Source organism: Anopheles coluzzii, chromosome 2 (genome assembly GCF_943734685.1).
Source record: "Anopheles coluzzii chromosome 2, AcolN3, whole genome shotgun sequence".
NCBI classification, from domain to species: Eukaryota; Metazoa; Arthropoda; class Insecta; order Diptera; family Culicidae; genus Anopheles; species Anopheles coluzzii.
Genome location: NC_064670.1, coordinates 120106123 through 120121818, shown reverse-complemented (window position 1 = coordinate 120121818; position 15696 = coordinate 120106123). Strand labels below are relative to the sequence as shown.

Below are 15696 nucleotides of genomic sequence, written 5' to 3'. Positions count from 1 at the left end.
TTGCCACAGTATACGGGATAGATCCAACCCCTTGGGCGGATGGTGGCATATGGCGAGGGGGGTTCCTGAACGTCGGGGGACGCTCGAATCAAGCTCTCTTCTTTCAAAAAGCATTAGTACGCAAGCATGGATTATGGCTTTTGGATTATGGACATTACAGTAGGGCATTCATTTAGCTTTGTTTTATTATCCCTGACGACATCTGCCTTACGTTATTTAGTACATGTTTAAATCTCGTCTATCCACATACAACATCTCTTATTGTACCTACCCCAGTAGCACACAGGCCGGGTGCTACTCTACTCATTCCGGTTCGGCTTTCTTCTCCCGGCGCTTCTTTTTGTTTGGTGGTGCATCGTTCTGTTTGTCGCTTTCCGTGTTGTTAGCATCGTACAGCCCGGCCCGCACGAACCTTTGCGCGGCCGGCTGATCGAGACGGGGCCGCTTGGTGAGGTTATCGTGTATGGTCTGCAACCGTTTCATCGCTTCCCGCACCCGGCCGAGATCCGCTTTAATGTCATCCTGAAAGACGAAGAGACAGAAAGAATTAATTTGAATGTTTCTAAAGGCAACAACCATTCTTCCGCAACACTTACCATGACGGTGTTCGGACGACCGAGCATCTTCTCGTGCATCCAGAACAGTGAGTTCACGCAAAACGCACACAGCGTGTCGAAGCGCACCTTTTCCTCCGCCGTAAAGTTCGGATACTTTTCATATTCCCGATTCACGCTGGCCAGCGTTTCCTGTATCTGATCGATGGCTTGCATGAGGTTTTCGTTGTTGCGTATGAACACGAGATCACCCTTCAGCACGCCATAATCATCCACGGGGGTGCCTGTAACCGTTTCCATATCGTTCACCATGTTTGGAGGGCTTAGGAAAGTTTTTTATTCACTTTTTGGTGGTGGCAGATATTTAGGAAACTTTAAATAATACAATTTCTATGAAAACGAACGTGTGCCGCGTGTTTGCGATGCACCGGCCAAATGTAAACAAACACACAGCGCGCAGCTGTCAAACCGATTTGAAGCGTTTCGTGTGAAGCGTTTCATTACCGTATCCGGGCGCAAAACAATCTAAGAAAATGTGATTCAAATCTTACATTTGCTTTCTTTTTTGGAAATCAGGAACATATTAAACTATAAGATCATCATAAGACCGAAATTTATGGTAGAATACATTAATTAAAGTCAGTTTTCGAATTGAAATTGACGGTTGAAGTGTGTACACCTCCTTTGACAGCTGCCCAGCTGCTTATTGCTGTTGTTGTTGTTTCACGGCTGTTGTGTTGTTGGTGGGGGAAGCGATCCGCGAGCGATTGGTATTTCTCTTACAAAAGTAAATAAATAGCAATTTGGGCCGTAAATTGCAATTACTTCAAGTTCACTAAGTGAAGCGCATAAACGCTTCCACTAAACGCAACCAAAAGCTTTATATATTTGCGGGCGTAGCTTCCACAGAAATCGGTGCTTCCCCCAGCTCCGCGTAAGTGATTGTGTGTATTGTGTAATCTTGTTTGAGTATCTGTGGTGATCTTGTCGTTTTATGTATTTTTCTCTTTGGCCTGGGATCTAATGATTATTTTAAGTTAAAGCGTAGCAAATTAAAAGCATCTCTACGATCAAGTATCCGTGCATACAACCCAAACTTATGCTGCACCTTCATCCGTCTTCAACTGCTCAATACACCGGGACCGGTTTTATGACCTCCTTTTTCTTTCCGTCTCTTTCTATTTTCCCTCTATGTGCATAGGATGAATTTTTTGCGCACAGCATGCGAAATCGCACGTACATCATCCGGCGTGGCTCGAACGTCGACGCTGCTACGATCACGTAGCACTGCCGCAGCCGGTCGAAGCTTCAGTTCCAACCAGGTCGAACCAAAGCCCCAGCAGCCACCGAAATCAACACCGTCCGCCGGTGGAAGCAATGGATCGAGCATCAACACGCACACCCACACACCGAACGCGCTGGAGAAGCGTATGCTGGTCTTCATGAAGCGGTACAAATCCATCGAAGAAGTTCCTAACTTTGTCAGGTAGCGTTTCCGTTTTTTTTTCTTCTTTGTTTTTTGTATGAAATGATCCTTCAATTATTGTTTTTCCCTCCCACTCGCTAGCCAGGAGAAGATGGAACGGGTCCGGAATCAGGTGCGAATCAAGATCGCCAATTACATGATGATTGCGACGGCGATCGGCTGCATCGTCATGGTGATCAGTGGCAAGAAGGCGCAGGAGCGGGGCGAATCCGTTGCCCAGATGAACCTGGACTGGCACAAGGAGTACAACGAGAAGGCCCGTGCCGACTACGAAGCGTCGCTGGCGGCGGAAGCGAAGAAGAAGTAAAATGCTGTGTTACCCACCACAGGCTGGTCTCCGGCAAAGCCATCATCAATTATCCTTACACCTGACCTGTTTTTTGCTAGAAAGAAAGGTCCGGTGATTATTGTGCGCGTTAAAACTACGCCTCATTTAAAGTGTTGATCTTTTAGGCGCTAGAATTTGATAAAATCATCCTGTAAATACAGCCAAGCGATGGAATAATGTCACTGTGGTGTGTGTGCGGGGGGACATTCGGTACACTTTTATTATCTTAATGCTATTGAAACACCTTCTCGTTGGCCCAAGCCTGCCGCTAATATAACGTAATCGTCTCCACGCAGTACCACTGGTTAGCATCCCGTCCCGATTTCTGTGCCTTTTGCTCCAGCATACGACGCAACGAAGGGGACAGCTTTTGCAGCTCGCCTAACAGCCCAACGTGCCGCTCGACAATGGTCAGGAGGCGCTGCAGTTGCTCCCGTATCGGCTCCTCGGTGGAAAGAATGAACTGTTGGTAGTGTGAATCGAGCAGCACCATCATCCACTGTACCGTCTGCTCGTCACTGTCGAATGTATCCGCGTTGTGTAGCGTTTCGCTCAGCATGGCCATCGGATCGGTAAGCAGATGCTCGAGATGCTGCAACAGCTCCCGGACGGTGCGAAAATCCAACTCCTTCCGTGCGTACGCAATCAGCGGTTTCCGGTTGAAGCTGCAGGACAGGACAATGTTGAGCAGATCGCGACGACAGGGATGATTTGCCTGCGCCTCCACCATAATGTGCTGATCGGGAAGCTCGGGTTCATCCTTCTTGGGCGGCTTGACTTTGCTGGCCTTCGGTGTTGTCCCAGCTTCCATCTCTTGCTCCTCATTCTCTTCCTCCTCCTCATCCTCGTTCGTTGCAGGCAGCGCGAGTGCATACTTGAGCGCCTTTATGAGCGTCCGTTCCGATACGACCGAGTAGCGCTTTAAACATTTGGCGAGATCTTCGGGCAGGTTCGCTTGCATCAGCCACGGCACGACGCGGTCGCAGATTTCCACCTCCGAGTATCCGCAACGTTCCAGCTCCTCGAGCATGATTTCAAACTTTTCGCTCAAAATCAACGGCCCGAGCGATACGTCCGCATTGTTGAAAAGCTTTATCTGTACCGTATCCTTCGGCAGGAGGGAGCTTTCGATCACATCCACCGGCAGCGATTCCCGATAGGCCGCCCGCAATTCGTCCTCAAACTCGGCCTCACTGTACACCCACTTGTAGGCGGGTTTGTCTGCTGGCGGCGCTTCGCCCGAACCGTTCGCGACCGTTGCATCGCCACCATTCGCTTCGAGTTCCCTTCGCTTGGGCAGCTTGGACAGCATTTCGTCAAACGCGTACACATCCAGCAGTTCGCACTCCTCGTTAATGCTTTCGTCGTCGATCGTGTGCGACAGGTCGAAGGTGCGCTGACTGCCGATCATGTCCGACAGCTGTTCCTTGCTGATTTTAAACGGCACGACCGCCAACATCTGCCCGAACGCGAGCAGTATGTTGCTCTCCACCACCCAGATGCGGGATGACACGAAGTACACCTTGAAGTATTGCTTCGCCTGGAACACCTTGAACTGCACGTTGAATAGGACGAGCGTCGCGCCGTCCTGATTTTTGTTGTTCGCGTAAAACGCGACATAGTCCTTGCCGATGCTGGCCATCGAGAGCGGCTGCTTTACGTTCAGGTGGTGCACCATTTCGATAAAGTTCCCTACCCCTTCCTCGCGCTTCGGCGACTGGCCGAGGGAAAGCTGAAGGTTAAATATGCGACTGTCGGACCCTGGTTTTGAGAAAAGAAATGCCAATTAAATTCAAAGCCGAAAAGCCACCTCACTTCCCGCTACTTACAGATGCTCAGCAGCGATGGGCCATCGCTCCCGTCCACCACACAGGCGCTCACCAGCCGGATCTCGTCCCCGATGCGCTGCACCGCTATCTTTTCGATCGTTTTGTGCACCTTCAGGTCGGCAGGATTGAGCAGCGCGTAGTGCAGCTCCATTGAACCGTCCTCCTCCTTGCGCAGGAAGTACGTCAACAGTGGCGTCCCGTTGTCCAGCAGCAGCACCTTCACGTCCCGTATCGTGTGCGTTTTCGGGTCAACGAAGGGCACCGCTACATTGCCGGCCTCATCCTGCTGCGATTTGTTTCTCGTTTTTAGCGCACTTTCGAGCGATTCACAGCTACCGTCTGTGTACAGGAGCAACGTTTGACCACTCTCGAGACAGAACAGATCGTGCACGGTGCGGTACAGCTTAATCTTCTTCACCGTGTTCATGTCGTGCTGGTCCCGTTTCCAGCATCGTATGTAGCGGCCGCCAAACACACCGACGTACCGCTCGGAGCGGAAATCGTACACCACCTTGCTGCTGAGCCGATCCAGCACGGTCCAGCTGCGGATTTGTCGTTGATTGCTTAGCTGTAAGAAAGAGCCAAGAAATGTTAATCCGTAAGAACCATTGCACCGGGACACGCGCGACCCGTTGACCCACCTTCACCACCAGTATGATGTTTCGGCCCAGCGTATTTATCACGCAGCCCGGATCGACATCGCGCGACAGTCCCAGAAAGTCGTCGATGTTGTTTATCGGACATAGGTTGTAATAGGCGAGCAGTTTGGCCATTTCGAATCACTTTATTTGCCGTCCGGAGTGTCGCGTGTGGGAGCGAACGGAGTACAACGTGCTTTTTGTTTACGTTTTACGGCGCCTGACAGCGCTCCGCAGCGTTTGACAGTTCTCAGAGGAGAGCAAAAAAAAATGCCCTACGAAAACATGTCAAGCTGTGACACACGTACAGTGCTTAACAAGCCACACTCGGCAGGTTGTGTGCTGGTAAGGAGCGCGAAATAATCGTGCAATAGAGCGAAATAAAAGCAAAATTGAATTGTTTTTAGTGATTGTGTCTGCTAAATTACCATTTGAGTGTTGGAAAGTTGTTAAAATCCCGATTTAATAGCATTTTGCCGCACTGTTTTGCTTATTGGCGCGGTAAGCAGCACCTTTGCTTGACAGCTGTTACCTGTGTGCGTGTGCGTGTGCTTGTGTGTACGTTCGTATCGCGTTGGAATCACGTCGCTGCTGGCTGCTAGCTTGTTGGCTGCGGATATTTATCGTGAGATCGGTAGCAGAAAGGACGTCCAAATACTCTGTGCCCTTTTCGGTGCATCACACACTCACACAAAACTTCCCCCTCGGTGAAAACAGTCCACACTACTCCCCAGACTCAGAATGGGCGGGAAGCGAACGAAAGGAAACACCAAGGTAAGACGGTGCCTGCTGCCTGGGGTGTCCCCTCTTGCCGTTGACGTGTACGGTCAGGGAGTCCCTCCCCCCCATCCCCGTGTCGTATCAATTTCACCATTCATGCTAATCGATTTCCCCCCGCTCCCATCGCGTCCGGTAGCCGTCGAGCAGTGGGCGCAGTGCGGAACTGCTCGGCACCTCCGTGCCGACACTGTTCGGGTTTGCCGCGCTGGACAGCACGAGCATGCCGGTCGTGCCCGGGTTTGTGCAGATCGACCCCAACCACAGCGTCGACGAGCTGGACCCGAACCTGGACGATACGCTGCAGATAGTGCTGCGCAAGATGCTGAAGAAGGATCCGACCACCAAGACGAAGGCATTGCTCGAATTCACCGAGCTGATGAACGGGGCCGACCTGGAAGTGGTGAAAGCGGTGCTGCCCTTCTGGCCCCGCCTGTTCGTCAACCTGTCGACCGATGCGGAGCACCGGGTGCGGGAAACGACGCAGCAGGCGCAGGCAGCGATCGTGCGCCGGGCCGGTAAGAAAATTGCCCCGTTCCTGAAGCAGCTGGCGCCGGCCTGGATCTCGTCCCAGTACGATACGTACGCACCGGCCGCCAGTACCGCGCTGCAGTCGTTCAGCAGCGCCTTTCCGCCGGGCAAGGTGAGCGAGGTGTTTGTGTTTTGCGAGCAGGAAATACTCGACTACTACACGAAGAACCTGACCATCCACACGGCCATCACGCTGAGCAATCCGAAGTGAGTGAGCGGATGACCGAGAGAGGGAAAAGGGTGTATTTTACAGTTTTTCTTAAAATATGATTTGATTACTTCCTTTGAACAGGTCCCACACACCGGAAGAGTGTGAAAACAAGTACCAGCGCGTGCTCATATCCAGCCTGCGCGGGTACGCACTCTATCTAAGCCGCATTCCGCCGGAGAATCTGCAAAAATCGGCCGACAAGAATGCGGAGCTGCTGAAAAGCCCCAAATTCTGGACGTACCACAAGCACAAAACGGCCGCAATTCGGGCGGCCTGGTTCGAGGTCATTTCTGCGCTGCTCCAACACGCCCCCTTCCTGGTGGAACAGCACCAGGCGCAGATAACGACGAGCGTGTTCCAGTTTCTGGACGAAACTGACCCAACCGTCGTGACGCACGTGTGGAGCTCGATCGTGCTGATCCAGGCGCATCTGGCTGGCTGGCACACGCACCTCAACTTCGACAAGGCCGTGTTTCCGAAGCTGTGGAAGTTGCTGAGAAGTGGCGGTGGTGGCAATGCGGCCTGCGTCTACCCCCACATGCTGCCGCTGGTGTCGGGCTTCACGCGCGAAGTGCTCGGCGACGAGCGGTTGGCCAAATTCTACAGCCTCTTCTTCGAAAGCATGAACGAAGGGCTGAAGGCGGTACAGTCGAGCCGGGCGGACGTGACGGCCGTTTCGCAGGCGTACTACGAATCGTTCCAGTACGTGGTGCTGCAAGCCGTGCGGGACGAAACGATGGCGGAAGCGGCCCGGGAAGAGTTCTGCATGAATCTGCTCGATCAGCATCTGGTGGGGGTGATTGCGTGGTGCATTACGAGTGAAGCGGCCTGCGGGAAGTACGTGTTTCAGAGCATGGCCAACCTGCTGGACCACTGGTGTCAGCACAGTGCGACGCATCCGCTGTACGTGCGACTGCTGGTGACGTTCTGGGAGCGGCTGTACGGGGTGGTGAAGGAAAGCGTGGACTGCAAGGACAATGCGGCGAGCATAACCGATGCGCACGTGGATTTGGTGCAGAATCTGCGCCGTACGTCGCACAAGCGGGTGAAGTTTGCGGTGGAAAACCCGAACGCCGAGGATGCGGTGGACGGTGGCAGCTGTCCGCTCACCAGCGGGGATCACGCGAATCGGTTCGAGAACCAGCTGCAGCTGCTCGTGTACCGCATCTGCCAGCTGTACATCGCTAAGATCAGCGTCGAGCGGGACGATGGGTATGTGCTGCAGCTGGAGTATCTGGTGCGAGCGTTCCAGGGCCGGGAGCTGTTCGTGTTTCTGGCCCACGACAGTGAAAACATCAAGTGTCTGTTCGATACGTTCGCACGATGGCTGCAGGATGCTAAGCTGCAGTCGGAGTACGTGGTGGAGCTGATCATGATCCTGTACAAGTATCTCGATGCGGACGAACGGGCAGCGCTGCTAAACAAATGGATAAAGGTGCGTAATCGATACACATTCACACCGATTTGTTTGAGAGGGAAGCACGTGATGGGAAGCGTTTGCTGAATTTATTTCAATCGCGTGCATTGAAGGGAGATACATTCTTCCGTTCATTGACTGTGGGACTGTAGGACAAATAGCAAACGTACACGTTTATTGGCACACTGCCAACGCTCCAAGCTACATGTCCTTTTGTCGATGCCACTGGCATGCGATGACACGATATTAAATGAAGCAATTGGGCTCCGTCTTCCATTTCGCACCGTCCCGGCTAAAGGTTAAAGTACTGTTTGATGGGACACAGTACGATGGCCTTTTCACGGGTACGATGTACCGATTGGGTGTTATTTCCGTTGCCATTAGTGACCTTTCGGGCGAAGGGTTTTTGTGCAGCACGGGTGGAGTATGTTTTCTTTACCCCCGTCAAAAACAATTGCTGCATTACGAGACAGGTAAATGGCCTTTGCTGGGGTCATAAATTGTTTATTTCATGCGGGAAGAACGAGCAAAGAGGGGTAAATGATTTATAAACCTTTGTACAACATATCTTTTGCACGAATGGTACACGTGTTGATGATCTTTTTGGTGGATTTTATTTGATTTTGATGCAGAAAATTTCGTTCCATTTGTAGAATGGATGTTTTTAAATTAAATTAAAAAAAAATATGGAGTTCTTAAACATCATTTTTGTTTTCTTTGCCCCCCCAGATGGCTAACAAAACCGTTCAAAGCTGGATCATCCTGCGCGCGCTCAGCCACCCACTGTGCCAGGAGCCAAACATTAAGCAGTTCCTCTCGCAGCCCGAGGTATCGAGCAACATTATCGAATGTGCGGTTGGTGTCGCAAACGGTAACACGAAGGACAACATGATACTGCTGCAGAAATGTTTTTTCGTGGCCAGCAATGGCGAGATATTGATTGACGCGGAAACATGCAGGAGAATCATTGACACCGTCACGCACCCCCTGCGAGACGCTTCGAAGCAGGAGCTGCACGACGGTTGCATAAGCTTTCTCGCCCAAATCATGCCCGTCATCTGCAGCGACGGCAGGCTGACCGAGTTGCACCGGGCACTGTTCGGAACGCTGTTCGATTTCAGCGTCCACAACGTGGTCAGTGAGCATCTGTCCGAGGATACGCTGTGGGAGGCAACGACCGCCTGGCAGGATGCACTGTCCGGTGAAGACATCGAGCTCGACGGGCAGCTGCTCGTGCGTTGCGTAAACACGATTGACGAGCGGCTGGCCGCTCTAGCCAGCAGGGCGGATCAGGCGGACATACTGGTGCTGCTGGAGAGGGTAGCTGAACTAACGGCCAAATTAATTGCCTGTGCCACGGAATCGCACAAACACGACCGACCCAAACGTTGCCAACAGGTCGACGCGATGCTGAGGGAACTGTTTGAAAAGCGCACGGTGGAGCTGCAGCGTCAAACGGACGAAACGGCACATCTGGCGGAGTACACCGAGCTGCTCCAGGGACGGCTGATAACGAAACAATTGCGACTCTCCACATCTCCCGCACTGTCCAACGAACAGTTTGTTGTTGCGATGAAGAGCTTGCTAGCCCGGGCGCTTGGTGCAGTGAGCGTTGTGTTGAAGCTGTCGTGCAAAGCGAAGCTAAAACAGCAGCGGCCAGCGAAAAGCGAACAGGCAGACAAAATGGATGTGGATGAGCGGAAGGATGAGCTAGAGGAGGAGGAAATGGACGTGTCTGAGAATGGCGATGGCAACGAAGAGGAGGACGAGGAGCTTTGGATTCTGCGCTCGTGGTCGAAACTGATCTACGAGAAGGTACTGTCTGTGATATATTTGGCCTCCGTCGGGGATACGGTGCTGTACAATACGGAGCAGGTACGTTCAACTCAATTACCTAAGTAGGAGTTCTTCATAATCAGCTTAAACAATCATCCCTTTTCTTCCATTTCCCTCCCATCAGCTTGAATCCGTCGTTGAATGTTTAATACTCGCAGTCCAGGAGAAGCTATCGCTTCTGCTAAGGAACGTACCACAGGATATCGTGCAGGAAATCAAACGGAAACTGTTCACCCTGGCCAACGAGCACGGTATGCTCTGGGCCAAATGTCTGAATGCGCTGCTAGTGATCGATCAGTACGCGGATGAGGAAAACGGGCCCGTTCTGTTGTACGAGGACGCTTCGACGGTGGCCAACAACAGCGAGGATCTCGTGGCCTACATTAACATAGTGCAGGTAAGTTTAGGCATTTGTTTATCTTTGACCCCATACAATAATGTATTCCTTTACTTTTCCAGTGTCTGGGTGCAAAGATGAAACCGAAATGTCTTCCCATCGGACCGAACCTGTTTGAAAACTACTTTGACGTGCTGGTAAAGCTCGCCTCGGCCCGCTGCCTGATAGAGAATCACTTCTCCACCAACTACAACGAACTGAACGATCGGAAAATCATCGGCAACTGCTTGATTGTGCTGCACGAGCTCATCACCCGACAGGCGGCCAACAAAATGTTGCTTTACAATTGGTAAGCAAATGGGGATGATTGGTTTTGTGGAATGAGCTACAATAATTTAATCCCATTCCAACCTCTTTGCAGTGATCTGGCACAAGCGGACGAAAGCAAAATCTTCCTCGACATGGAGGTGGCCAACGTGCTGACGGTGGTGCTGCGCTACTTCCCCAGCGAGCTGGACATCTCCAAGTGGGACTTTATTCGCATTGCCCTCAGCTCGTGGACGCTTTCCGTCTCCAAAAGCTTTGCCCACTACCATACGCACAATGTAAGTGCCGCGCGTGTGCGCCGATGTCACGTGTCACGCATTAAATCTGTATTCTTTGTCCGTTTTTTTAGATTTCCCTCTTTATTGCGGCACTGTTTAGGCTGTTTAACGGATTGATGCAGTTCTTCAATGCAGAGCGGCAGCGCAGCTCCACCGAACTGCTCACGAACGTGATCGAGGAATGGGACAACGTGTTCTCGAAGGACGTTAATCTGGTGCTGCTGAAAGCATTCATTGGTATTGTGAATGCGTTGGACAGCGGGCGCAAATCGGATGAATATTTCATCGAAAGCATCTGCCCGTACGTGGAAGCGATCGATTTTAATCACGTGCTGAAGGTAAGCGCCAAAGCTCACGTTGAGACAAAGAGTAGCACAAACGCTTCTAACCCGGTTCCTCACCCCACTTTTACCAGGCAAACAAAGTGGACTCAAAAACATCCCTGGACGATCTCATCACCTTCTCGCTGACCAACATTCGCCACCGGAACAAGCGCGTACGGTACGCCGCTACCGCCATGCTTAGGTCGCTCTCGATCGGGCTGGTACAGCGGGATCAGGAGCAGCTGCTGAAGCGCTCCGAGTCAACCGAGCGGCAGCAGGAGAGTGGCGAAGAAGCAGACGATAGCTGGCATCTGCTGGAGCGTTTCCGGCTGCCACTGGACGAGTACCAGGATTTGCTGCACGAGTTTGTGGCCGATTTCCACTACAAACCGGCCGACCAGGAGACGGCCACGAGCGTCGCCGAGCAGGAAAAGCTGGCCGAGGCCAGATCGCACTGTCTGTCCTACCTGCTGCTGTGGGACTGTATTCTCGGTATCTGTGCCAAAGCTCCGTCCGAGCTGCGATCGATCTACACTTCCTGGATATCGCGCAACGAGTTTGAGGAGGTAAGGGCTCCGCGAAACACATCATCTTCTTAGGTGGATCTATTTTATTATGTGCATTTTTTATTGCAGCTGCTCCTGCCCGTACTCTTCAAGCTGATGCCACCGGAACTACTGCGCAATCCGGACTCCTGTGCGGTTTATGGACAAGCGATGTTTGCCAGCTTAGAGTGGAATCAGATTAAGAGTAAGTTTGGTTTCTTTTAAGCAAAGCGCTACGTTGGCTTTGGGACTTCTTCGTCCACCTGTTTCTCTTCCGATTGATCTTCGTCCGCTTCATCGGCTAGAATATTCTCAATTACCGTCACTTGCTCTTCCATATCGTTCTCCGTTTCATCTCCATCCTGTGCACTCTCATTCATTGAGGCGCGTGTATCAATCTTGTCACTAGAATCTGCTTTAGCCAGCGATTCTTTGCTTCGTGATGCTTCACCTTCTTGCAATGCTTCTTCTCCGACGTTTCCATCCTCAACCTCTACGCATACACTCTCCCGCTCCACCGTAAGCACTGCCTCCTCCACACAGTCGTACACTAGCTCCAGCGAGATAATGCTCAACGGTTCCAGCTCCTCACCGTCCCTCATTTCGCCTCCCACCCGGGGCAGCTCAAACACACTCGAGTTGACGGAAACGAACGATTCCGATTGTCTTACGTACGAGAAGGACTTTTGCTTGTCGAACGTTATACCGGTCTGCTGCATCATGCGCCACACCCACTCTCCCACCTTGTCGGCAAATTCAACGTAAAAATCGTCGATAACGTCATTTTCTTGTTCCGTTTTGCCTGGTCTAATCTTCACCTCCAGCAATCGGCTTATACGGCGCAATACTACCCGCGAAATGTTTGCCGCTTCCTGTCCCAGGGGCTCCATGGTCGTGTACAGGTAGTAGCTGGCGAGACACTTGGACAGCTTGTGCATCGTTTGCCTGAGCAGCTTAATCTCCCAACAGTGGACCTTGTGCAGTAGCTTGCGCTCCTGTTTGGCCCGATGCCGGCGCCACATGGCATCGTCCGACCGTTGCTGCCTAGCGTACCCGATCGACTCCTGTATGCTGACGAACGGTTTCGGTTCCAGCAGGCTCGTCAGGTGTTGCTTTTGTTTCGGTGAAAGTGTTGTCGAGTATTGCTCGAGCGTGTTTCGAACGCGTGACGTGCCGGGGCGCGCTAACGTTTTGATGCGGTTCGTGGCCGAGGAAAGTTTGTGCTCGATGTAATGGGGCCGTTTATGATGTACCTAAGCAATGAAGAGAGAAGAAGTGGAAAATGTCTCATATGATGAATAGTAACAGCACCAACACACTTACCACTTCCTTAGGCAGTGCTATGAAATCGATATGCTCCACCGGCTTCAGGACCTCTCGATCCAGGATGAAATTTCCACTGTGTTGACACTTTTTATACTTTTGCGGGCTCGGATGAACCAATTTGTAGACCGTTGGCACCGATGTCTGCTTTTCGGATCTTCGTTGCTGTGCCTGCAATTTGTTGTTGGCCAATCGTTCCTTCGCTCCTTTGCGCAGCTCCGCCTCGAGCGAGGGAACCGTGTCCAGTTCCGGCAGCTCTTGGGGAAACAGCTCGTAACCGGTAGCTTTATGCTGTAGGCAACAATCCTCCATTTTTGTTTGACCAAAACTTCCTAAAAACAAAAAAAAAAAACGCCCGAAACCTGTACAATTTGAGCCAAAATAGTTGATTCGTTTACTGCACAATGGTTACTAAGCATTTCGCATTGCTCTTCTCTGTTCGCCCACTAGATCCAAACACAAAGCTGGAACGTTACGCCTGCCATCTGTACGCCCAAACGCTGCGCCATCTGCCGGTAATACTGCGCCGATGGTTTAACGGGCTAAACCATCGCTACTCCACGATTGTGAGCAAAATAACGGCCAACTCGGTGTCGGGCTTGCTGTGCCAGGAAGAGTTCCAGGCCCTGCTGGAACGCAAGGACCGGCAGGACAACATGCAGATCAAAGTGCACTCGGCCCTGCGCCAGGTGATGGCCGTGTACTCGATCGACGAGGCAAAGGTGGAGCTGCACATAACGCTGCCGAGCAACTTCCCGCTCGGTGCGGTTACGGTGGAGGGTGGCAAGCAGATCGGCGGACGGTTGCAGTCGCGTCAGGTCGTGATGCAGCTTTCCATCTTTCTGACGCATCAGGTAAAGTGTAACGGCGGTAATTAACGCTTTTCATCCTGTACCTAACCAGTTTTGTTTTCTTTGTCTCGCACGTAGAACGGTTCGATTAACGATGGTTTGTCGCTGTGGAAGCGTAATTTGGACCGTAAGTTTGAGGGCGTAGAGGAGTGCTACGTGTGCTACAGCGTTATACACCAAGACACCTGCCAGCTGCCGAAGCTGTCCTGCAAAACCTGCAAGAAGAAGTTCCACGGACCGTGCTTGTACCGGTGGTTCAGCACGAGCAACAAATCGACGTGCCCCATTTGTCGACACATTTTCTAACGAGTGTGTGGGCGCACTTTGGGCCGCTGTACGAGTAGGGACCCCGGTTTTAAGCACTTACACGAAAAACAAATTGAGACGCATAGCTAGATGGGTATTTTGTTAAGCTAGGTAGATTGTGCAGAAGGGTAAGATGCCTTTATTTAAGTTACAATGAAGAGTAAATAAGCGAAAACAAATCGAACAAATGAACATAGTTGAAGAAGCGCGGTTAAGAATTGTTGGCGAGTGTCGTCCGAATCCAATCGTGATAATATGACACACTGGCAAAACCATCCGGATAGCCCTGGGCACATGGTACCGCAAAGTTGGCCACTCCGACAACCTTTCCTTCGTACACCAGCGGTCCACCGGAATCGCCCTGTAAAACAAAGGACGCAGACCAATCAGCGTTTAGTGGACAGTGACATGAATGGTAAGAAGGCATACTTACATTACAAACACCTTCGCCCTCCTTCGTCAATGTGCAGATATGGCCCAAGTCGACTGCTGGATTGTCCTCGAGGAGCCGCTTGCATTCCTCGTACGGCACGTACCGCAAGTTGATCGTTTGGAGCATTCTCGGCACAGACCCAGAGGTCGAAACCTTACCCCAACCAGTCGCCCTGACCGTTGCATTTACCGGAAGCTGTCGCTCCGAGTACTCGACGGCTTGTACGAACTCTCCGAACTCCAGGGGCGTCTTCAGCTTCACCAGCGCAATGTCATTGTGGAACGGTGGCTTGTTGAAGCGGCTGTGCACGAAGAACTGCTCCACACCGTACCGCTTGCCACCGGACCGCAAATCGTTCGTACCAGCGAGCACCTGCATTAGCTTGGGCGGCAGTATGGCACAGTGGGCTGCCGTTAGCACCCATTGGCGATCGATGATGGTACCACCGCACATATGGCTAAACAGTCCTTGCAGCGACACTTGGTACGGAGCGGTACCGGGAGCTGCTTCCGTACCTCCAACGATGCGACCGCTATCATCCTGCTTGGGATGAGCTGCAAAACGTTTGTGTTTGTTTCAGATTTGATAAATTTGTAATGGAACACAGGGAATGGCACTCCTACCGGCGGTGAGACATAGCACCGAACACAGCACGAACACTCTAAAGAACGTCATGGATGGAAGCTTGCACAACACTGGTATGTAACTAATGCCCTGCTTGACATACTCGTTTTGTTTTTATACCTCTGTCGCGAATACGAAAACACCTTATCATTAATCTAAAATATCTCCCGGTCATGGATTTACTCGTATGGGATTAAGAATAGGAACCCGTCTGCGGCGAAGCTCCCTAGGTGCATCTCAAGAGGCTGTTATTCTTCGTTATAGCTTTTAGCATGGAGTTGAGTAGTTGTGATTCGATTCAGCTAGTTTGACTCATACAGTACATTTAAGAGTAGAGTTGGAAAGAATTATTTCATGAATTGATTGGATATGACAACAAGTCATCCTAGCTCTTCTATCTTTCAAGCCATCAATGTTCTAAAGAACTCCTTGAATTTTGTGCTAATGAGCACTATTGCTAGTAACAGAGCTGATTGTAGAAGGCTTTCACCGTACTACAATAACGGAAGTAGTTTATCAATCGAACATGCCGTATTCGGTGGGGTCTAGGACTTTGGCCTCACTTGACTTTGAATACATCGTGAGCTGAGCGTAAGCCAACTTGTCCAGAGAAAGTGAGCAAACTACTTACTCTAATAATTCCAACAGCTTTAAAGACTCCTACTAGAGATCGGACACGCGCACTGAGCTCCGAAGTGAGTGATGAAAGCGAGAAAAATGACCCAGAAAGGCACACTACTGC

General features: G+C 51.4%; 6 protein-coding genes across 6 annotated transcripts; 2 read left to right on the top strand and 4 right to left on the bottom strand.

The window, feature by feature from the left end:
* Nucleotides 1-145: 145 nt before the first annotated feature.
* On the bottom strand, nt 146-1007 carry LOC120952415 (uncharacterized). The gene is made up of 2 exons (XM_040371729.2): nt 597-1007; nt 146-522 (listed from the first exon to the last, which is right to left on the bottom strand). Exons 1-2 carry the CDS (start codon nt 864-866, stop codon nt 304-306), a joined length of 489 nt encoding a protein of 162 aa, XP_040227663.2. The 5' UTR covers nt 867-1007; the 3' UTR covers nt 146-303.
* A 257-nt stretch (nt 1008-1264) lies between these two features.
* On the top strand, nt 1265-2550 carry LOC120961552 (UPF0389 protein CG9231). Its single transcript, XM_040385333.2, has 3 exons — nt 1265-1488; nt 1756-2040; nt 2122-2550. Exons 2-3 carry the CDS (start codon nt 1757-1759, stop codon nt 2345-2347), a joined length of 510 nt encoding a protein of 169 aa, XP_040241267.2. The 5' UTR covers nt 1265-1488; nt 1756; the 3' UTR covers nt 2348-2550.
* Nucleotides 2551-2558: 8 nt separating this feature from the next.
* LOC120961547 (uncharacterized) lies at nt 2559-5065 on the bottom strand. Its single transcript, XM_040385329.2, has 3 exons — nt 4839-5065; nt 4198-4765; nt 2559-4129 (listed from the first exon to the last, which is right to left on the bottom strand). The coding sequence occupies exons 1-3, from the start codon at nt 4968-4970 to the stop codon at nt 2637-2639; spliced, it is 2193 nt and encodes a 730-aa protein (XP_040241263.2). The 5' UTR covers nt 4971-5065; the 3' UTR covers nt 2559-2636.
* A 104-nt stretch (nt 5066-5169) lies between these two features.
* LOC120961546 (E3 ubiquitin-protein ligase listerin) lies at nt 5170-14089 on the top strand. The gene is made up of 12 exons (XM_040385328.2): nt 5170-5609; nt 5752-6350; nt 6436-7789; nt 8501-9646; nt 9732-10004; nt 10067-10293; nt 10366-10549; nt 10621-10887; nt 10965-11438; nt 11508-11622; nt 13191-13594; nt 13670-14089. Exons 1-12 carry the CDS (start codon nt 5577-5579, stop codon nt 13895-13897), a joined length of 5304 nt encoding a protein of 1767 aa, XP_040241262.2. The 5' UTR covers nt 5170-5576; the 3' UTR covers nt 13898-14089.
* Nucleotides 11616-13155, bottom strand: LOC120961548 (uncharacterized). The gene is made up of 2 exons (XM_040385330.2): nt 12741-13155; nt 11616-12670 (listed from the first exon to the last, which is right to left on the bottom strand). Exons 1-2 carry the CDS (start codon nt 13050-13052, stop codon nt 11651-11653), a joined length of 1332 nt encoding a protein of 443 aa, XP_040241264.2. The 5' UTR covers nt 13053-13155; the 3' UTR covers nt 11616-11650.
* LOC120961551 (chymotrypsin-2-like) lies at nt 14010-15065 on the bottom strand. Its single transcript, XM_040385332.2, has 3 exons — nt 14954-15065; nt 14331-14884; nt 14010-14258 (listed from the first exon to the last, which is right to left on the bottom strand). Exons 1-3 carry the CDS (start codon nt 15003-15005, stop codon nt 14109-14111), a joined length of 756 nt encoding a protein of 251 aa, XP_040241266.1. The 5' UTR covers nt 15006-15065; the 3' UTR covers nt 14010-14108.
* Nucleotides 15066-15696: the final 631 nt, after the last annotated feature.